We start from the raw sequence: 7,944 nt of genomic DNA, 5'->3' as shown, positions 1-7,944 counted from the left end.
TCTGGCCCTCTTTGGTTTAGCAGGTGTTTTCTCAGGCTCATCTTTATTTGTAGGCACACTGTATACATTTCCCTCATTATCCTCAATTGTTATACATGCTGGAATGCTAGATCTTTGAGATGGATCTCTCTCATATTTCGACAATTTTTTTAAGAGCTTTTGTTGAGCGCTTCTGGGGAGTCCATCAAAATGTTCATCATCAACAAGATTAGTGGTTTCGAAAATATCCTCCTCTCCTAAATTGATCAGGGAATCTTCCTTTTGAGAAAGGTCATTTTCTTGAACAATATCTTGAATTTCATCATCAATGAACATATCATCATTTTCAAACGCAGTTGTAGTAGATTTATCCAACGTTGGTGGTCCATTGTATCTTGTTTGGGTACCCACTGAATATGTTGGTAAAATTTTTCTCTGCTTTTCACGATGCAAATTGATAGATCGAGGAAAATTTTGCTTTTTGCGTTTCAATTCTGATTGCTTTGCAAGAGAATGTCTGTATCTGTACCATTTCTCAACATTGTTCATTTTTTTGTTAGAGAGAATTTTATATATCTCTCGATCCAGAGATGTCAAATTTTTCTCAAAATTTATGAAAGGTTTTAATTCATCAAACAACTCGGGTGTGACTACTACATATCGTTGTAGAGAATTTTTCTTCCTATCCATTATGATCCCAAAAATTTTCCAATCGCTCCTGATAATAAAGTTGAAATTAGGATTGGTAAAAATCCTGATCCTCTCTGCACTAGTAATTTCCTCCTGGAGCACTGTGATGTTTTTGAGCATGCAATTTTGCGGATCTCATTTTTATACTTTTTCAGAGGTCCAATACGCTTAGGCTGAATTTGAAGATTTCCATTTAAAGTATTTTGCACGATTTCTTGCAAAGCTTTGATAGTTGATTGGGAACAATTTTGGATAATAGATTTCCTCAATGCTGGAGATGCATCTTTAAGCACATACAAAATATGCCTGTTTTCCTTCAATCTCTTGAAACAATTCCTGTGATTTACCTTCTTCTTCTTCTGTTTCATTTTTGGATAGATATTCGGGATTAGCAAAACACTCGCAAAAAGATTTATTGAAAATATTGGATCGATATCTAAAAATATCTGGTGTCTCCTGGTTTAGATCAATCATAAGATAGCCAAAAGGTTGTTCAGTGCACTCCTTATATACGTTCAACAAATGTCCAGGATTTTCTGGATGTAGTTGACGAGCGAGAGGAAAAAATTGTGATTTATCACGCACATTTTTGAAGATCACAAGATATTTTGCATTAAGAGAAATCGTTCGCGAGAATCTCGATTGATAGAAAATATTTTGACAAATAAAAATTATTGAAATGTTTCGATGATGTGATTCTTTGATAAACATGTCACAAATTCTTTGCTCATATCTTTTATCAGTCATCATATCATCAATAATCACCAATTTAGCATTTTTATCATTGCTACCTATTCTATCGGGAATGCCTTGACAAATTTTAAGATTTTGAATTTTTGGTAAATTGCCAACACTCCCTTGTTCAGAGAAACACCAATAAATGTTCTCAAAGTCCGTATCAGTGTACTCTCTCAAGTTTCTCAAGAGATCGAGAGCAAAAGTTGTTTTCCCACACCCCGATGGGCCAGCCAGAATTATCGAGAAAGGCAATCGAAATTTAAACATCTTCTTTTCAAGAGTATAATCAAATGATGAAAGTTCGGATAGAGGCTGAAGTATTTATACTTTTCCCATCATGATCTTTGAAGAAATTTGAAAGTGAAAACGGAAAATGCGACCAAAAAGGAAAAACAACCCCATAGAAGATTCCCAAGAAAATAAATTGAGTACATTTTACAAAATCTTTTATTTGTCAAACCATAAAAAGATTAAATCAATTACTCTTCTTTCTTACTTCCAAATTAACAAAATTTCCTCCTGCATCTTTGCCAAGGTAGGCCAGCTCCCACATATCGTCTGGTGCAACTTTTATCAGTTCATCTCCGTTCATCCGCTTTGTCCATGATTTCGGGAGCCAAATACTAATATTTTCCTCCAACTCTGCAATGTAGGTTTTCCCGAACTTTGTGTTCACCATCCTTATTGCCTGGATATGATAATATCTTCCTTCGGTCAGGCTGCTTGCAGTAATTGCCCTCTGCATTTTGACTTCCTTCCTAGCTTGATCGAACATTTTTTGAAGATCCTATCACAAAAACAAAGAGAAAACTATAAGTTTTGAACATCTTCAAATAAATCAATCAATAAAATCTTACCATTTTGGCTGAGATTTCTAAGTAGATGACAGCAAACGTAAATGTTGACACTCTGACTGCTGATTGTAGAATAATTAAAATTTTAAAAGTTCGATTGCATTATATACTGCACAAGAAGTGCATCAGTTGAAAAAATATCCCACGGGAAATTGAAATATGATTTTTCATCATAAGAAAATGCAAAATTGTGAAATAAATTCCTGGAAAAAACATCACTCCAGATAAAAAATGAAATTTGACACTTTTCCTCTTTGTCCGCACTAGAACATGTTTCGAACATGTCTGGATGACGCTATCAAAATGCATTTTCGCGTTCGCAACTTTTCTCGGAAAAAATTCCATTCCCACCTGAAATATGATCCTCTGCACACGTGCAATAAAAATCTCATAGAAAATGCAAAATTGTGAAATAATTTCCTGGAAAAGCATAATTTGCGAAGAATGAAATTGGACACTTTTTCTCTGCATGGACTAAGCTTTTCGCGAAGACACTGTTGAATTTTCGCGATCGCGACTTTTTCTTGGAAACAGTAAATTTCATTAGCACCTGAAATATGATCCTTTGCACACGTGCAATAAAAAGTGTAATAGAAATTGCAAAATTGCGAAATAATTTCCTGGAAAACCATCATTTGCAAAAAATGAAATTGGACACTTTTCCTCTGCATGGACTAAGCTTATCGCGAAGATACCACTGAATTTTTCGCGATCGCAACTTTTTCTTGGAAAAAGTGAATTCCATTCCCACTTGAATGATCCTTTGCACGCGTGCAATAAAAGTCTTATAGAAAATGCAAAATTGTGAAATAATTTCCTGGAAAAGCATCATTTTGCGGAGAATGAAATTGGACACTCTCCCTCTGCATGGAATAAGCGTTGAAGACACCACTGAATTTTCGCGATCGCGACTTTTTTCTTGGAATAAGAAATTCTAATCCCACGTGCAATTGAAATTAGAGATTTTTGTCTGGACGAAGTTTGTCCATTCTGTGGGAAAATGCATTTTCGCGATAGATGAATGGGAGTATAAAAACCCATCGCAGAATGCAATTTTGTCACAGTCGCTACAATATTGGTGATTACACTATCTCGTGCTCTACAAGTGAAGAAGTTAAGCTTTGGTGAAAAATGAGTGGAAACAATTTGAAATTGAGGATGGACTTTCCTGTCCAGGAGGAGAAATCAGTGAAGTTTCTTCAAAAAGTAAAATCTTTTAACAAACGTTTTAACACCACGCAAGTTGAGTTGAATTTCGAACTCAAATGTCCCACTTCGAATACCTGTACGGATTGGCTGGAGAAAGTTTTCAACGAAGTTATTGGAACTATTCAACAGGAAGGAGATGAGGGAGACAAAGTAATCCTCGAGATCTTTCTTGAGGTGAATCCTAGCATCAAGCCCATATTCTTGGGTCTTCGTTCTCTGAGGACCTTAACAGCGGAGGCAGTAATTTCAGCTTTGGAGAAAGTACATCAAAGTACAATAGTTTTTAATGCAGCCGATGTCCTCAGTGTGCGAGCTTATTTGCTTCATCAAATGGAAGGTAAGCAATCATTTTGTTTATTTTATGTCTTTTTTCTGTGTGCATATCCACATAATATGTCGGAAAATTAATTTAATTTTTATAAATTATTTCACAGGACGGGGAAAACGCCATAATCCTGGAAGGATGAATCTGGCGGAAATGAGGCAGTACAAGCAGAAAAGCATAGTAGACATCTCTGGGCCAACTAATTGCTTACCAACCTCAATTGTTGTTGGTAAGTGTCTTTTAATTAATGATCAGGAAGAACGGAAAAAACAATTAGATCGACTTAAACGATATTCTACCGTTCTAAAGAAAGAAGTTCTTCAATTAATTAAAAATGTTGGTGGGCCTGTTAGTGAAGAGGGTTCATACGGGCTTGATTTTGTTAACAGATTTGAGAAAAAATTTGGCAATCAGTTTAGAATCAATATTTATGATGACGCGGGAAATTTTGAAAGCATAGCATATAAATCACGGAGGACCAAGGAAAATCAGAAGAAAGTTATAAATTTATTTTATGATAAAGTAGAGAAGCATTACTTTTGTATTAAATCAGTAAAAGGTTTTTTTAATTTCAATCAACAATGTGAATACTGCGATACTTTATATAAAACTAGTCACATTTGTCCAGAAACATGCAAATACTGCACAAATACCCCACCGTGTGCTTCTGTAAGGGATATGATCCCATATATCTCTTGCAATCGTTCATTCAGGGGTATTAATTGCCTTCAACAGCATATTAACAATGGGGTATGTAATCGTATAAAAATGTGCGATCAATGCTTTATCATGTTTGATCCCTCCACCCCTCACGACTGCGATTCACGTACATGTGATATATGTTATAAGACTTGCACACTTCCCCATTATTGTTATATGCAGGGGTATAAGAAAAAAGCTTCCAGAGAATATACTCTGATTTTCTACGATTTTGAGTCAGAGTTTGTAGATATAGGGAATGGATTTTCAAAACATGTTCCGAACCTTTGTATGTCATACACCGTATGTCACTTGTGCAACAATTCCCCTTTAGATTCATATTGCCGTAATTGCACCCCCGTGGAACATGTTTTTGAGAGCGACAGCAACAGATCAGCGGTAGCAAAATTTCTAGATTATGTACTTACCTTTAGGCCTATGCCCACTGTTGCTATCGCTCACAATGCCAAAGGCTATGATGCGCAGTTCATACTCGAAGAACTGTGTCAGAGGGAAGAGAAGATCGAACCTATTCTACAAGGTTGCAAAATATTGTATGCGAAAGTTAAGGGAGTCACATTTCTGGACTCCCTATCCTTTATTCCCTTCCCTCTGTCACAGTTCTCAAAGAGTTTTGGACTGCCCGAATGCGATAAGGGATATTATCCCTACAAATTCAACACCACGGAAAATCGCTCTTATATTGGACCTTATCCCCCAATTGAAATGTACCCAATTGAATCCATGTCCTCCCAGCAATATGCCGAGTTTTTAGAATGGTATGAGCAAGTCAAAGAACTCCCCTTTGACAATCGTAAAGAACTCATCCATTACTGCCGTCAAGATGTTAAAATCCTGATGATGGGATGCCTCAACTTTATGCATTCCTTTATCGAAACCACATCCTTAAATCCCTTCTTGCAGGCTATCACCATAGCTGACGCTGTGATGAAGGCCTACAGGAAGAAATACCTCACTCCCAACACCCTCGCTATTACTCCTAAAAATAATTACAATTCCAATTTCCTTCAAATGCAGAGCAAAATTTCTCTGAAATGGCTCGTGTATATGAAGGAAACTTCCCATCCCAACATAAAGTATGAGGTCAAAATTCGCGGATCTCGATATATTGCTGATGGGTATGATGAAGCTTCTAACACTGTGTATAGTTTTGAGGGTTGTTTCTTCCATGGACATACATGCTTTCTAAATAGAGGGCATGCATTCTCAAAGAAACCCAATGATAACATGCAGAGTCGTTATGAGAGCACTCTAAAACGATTGGATCACATTCGTCAATTGGGGTATAATCTTGTTTCAATATGGGAGTGTGAATTCCGTCGGATGTTGGAAGCAGACCCTGTGCTTGCGGAGAGACTAAATAATCACCCTGAAGTTGTAGATTCAGGGTTTGATTTGCGATCAGCGGTTTACGGGGGCCGAACTGAGGTATTCCGCACATATTACAAATGTCGCCCCGGGGATAAAATTTATTACTATGACTTCACGTCACTCTACCCGTGGGCAAACAAATATTCGAAGTATTTTGTCGGGCACCCAAAAATTATCAAAGACATCCCAAGTCAGGAGGATGTATTGAAGCATGATGGTGTGGTGAAATGCACCATTCTCCCACCAAGAGGCCTTTACATCCCCTGTCTTCCATTCAGGTGCAATAACCGACTCTTCTTCCCTCTCTGTCGAAAATGTGCGGAAGAACTCAATACTGATCGATGTCTCCATTCAGACGATGAAAGATCCCTCACAGGAATATGGTCCATCGATGAAGTCCGTCTCGCTGTTGATCATGGCTACGTCATCACGAAATGCTTTGAAGTTTGGTCATACAGAACTTCACAATACAATCGCGAGACAGGCGAACGTGGTCTTTTTGCCGATTACGTCGATAATTTTCTTAAAATTAAGCAGGAAGCTAGTGGATGGCCCTCGGGAGTTGAATCCGAATCCGATAAAGATAATTATATCAGCGAATTCTTTGAAAATGAGGGGATACAGCTTGATAAAGACAACATACGCGTTAACAAAGGCATGCGTTCTCTTGCAAAAATTATGTTGAACAGTTTGTGGGGCAGATTCATAATGCGGGAGAATTTCACGAAAACTACAATTTGTAATTCTCCTGAGGAATTGAATGCACTTCTTTCATCAGAAGCAATTGAAATTGTACAATTCTACCCCGCAAGCGACAACCAATTTATTGTTTCATGGAAGCACATTCATGATTCTGAGCCTCCATCGAAATATGTAAATATGGGTGTCGGAATCTGCACCACAACCAATGCAAGGATCAAGTTGTATTCCATCTTATCAAAGATAGGACATAATATTTTTTATTGTGACACGGATTCAGTCATCTACGTAGTACCTGCAGGGGAAGAGAATCCTCTTTCCACTGGTAAATTTTTGGGGGAATTAACAGACGAATTGGCTGATTTCGGTGAGGGAGCCTTCATCGAAGAATTCGTAAGCACAGGGCCAAAAGCGTATGGCTTGAAAATTTATTCACCATCTACAAACTCTTATTCATACAAAGTAGTGTGCAAGGGGGTGTCACAAAACAGAGAAGTTGCAAAAGATATAAATTTTGAAAGCCTAAAATCCTTGGTCCTCTGCGACGATAAAGAAATTAAAGTAACTTACCCTAACAAAATTCAACGTCAAAAACATTTTAAAATCATTTCTGGACCCTCTTCAAAAACAGCCCAATTTACTTTAATAAAACGGCGATGCATTGACAATAATGATACACTGCCATTTGGGTTTTAAGGTTAGAAAATAAGGTTCAGTTTCTCATTTATAAATAGAATATATTGATATATTACTTTTGTATATATGCAACATAGGTTTTATATTCAGTTAAATTTTATGTAAATAAATTACCTCTTCTATGGAAATTTATATTTTTTAATTTCAAATTTCAACTTTGTTGCAACGTTGATTTTTTTCTACTTTGCGAGGTTGAAGAGATGAGGAAAAGACAGTAAGTATTTGAAAATAATTTTCTTTATTTTTGAAAATCAATAAAATTACAAGTTTTTCTTATCTAACTTTTGGGATGCATTTATTTTATCAATATAATAAGTTATTTCGGTAAACAATCTGAAGTAATTTATCGGTGAGCGATCTTCTACAGGAGGCGTAAATGAAGTAGCTTCAAGTTTATTTACTCCTGCAATTTTACATGTTTGCATATAATTCTCAAAATACTGTTGAATATAATTCTGAATTGAATGATTATAAATCAAAGTAACATTTATGAAATACTTTAAATTCATGAGAGAATCAAATTCTTTTCTGTTTAAGAGAATTGTATTTCCATTTTGGGATAGCATAATTGGTTTCATATTTTCAACTTGAATGAAATTAATTTCCAAATTTTCAAATCTTGAATTAATGTAACCAGTGTGCATGAGGTCTGTTTCTCCATTC

General features: G+C 36.3%; 1 protein-coding gene across 1 annotated transcript; it reads left to right on the top strand.

Moving 5' to 3' along the window:
• The first annotated feature begins 3,392 nt into the window (after positions 1 to 3,392).
• On the top strand, positions 3,393 to 6,982 carry LOC129805255 (uncharacterized). The gene is made up of 5 exons (XM_055853037.1): positions 3,393 to 3,807; positions 3,905 to 4,024; positions 4,829 to 5,439; positions 5,533 to 6,759; positions 6,935 to 6,982. Exons 1-5 carry the CDS (start codon positions 3,393 to 3,395, stop codon positions 6,980 to 6,982), a joined length of 2,421 nt encoding a protein of 806 aa, XP_055709012.1.
• The last annotated feature ends 962 nt before the right edge of the window (positions 6,983 to 7,944 follow it).

This window comes from Phlebotomus papatasi, chromosome 3, assembly GCF_024763615.1.
Source record: "Phlebotomus papatasi isolate M1 chromosome 3, Ppap_2.1, whole genome shotgun sequence".
NCBI lineage: Eukaryota > Metazoa > Arthropoda > Insecta > Diptera > Psychodidae > Phlebotomus > Phlebotomus papatasi.
Note: the sequence above shows the minus strand (reverse complement) of the source record. Positions and strands in the feature narration are given on the sequence as shown.

Coding starts and splice junctions, on each gene's coding strand:
- LOC129805255 (XM_055853037.1), top strand. CDS start 3,393: ATGAGTGGAAACAATTTGAAATTGAGGATGGACTTTCCTGTCCAGGAG. Junction 3,808..3,904: donor TTTGCTTCATCAAATGGAAG/GTAAGCAATCAT, acceptor ATTATTTCACAG/GACGGGGAAAACGCCATAAT. Junction 4,025..4,828: donor ACCAACCTCAATTGTTGTTG/GTAAGTGTCTTT, acceptor ATTCCCCTTTAG/ATTCATATTGCCGTAATTGC.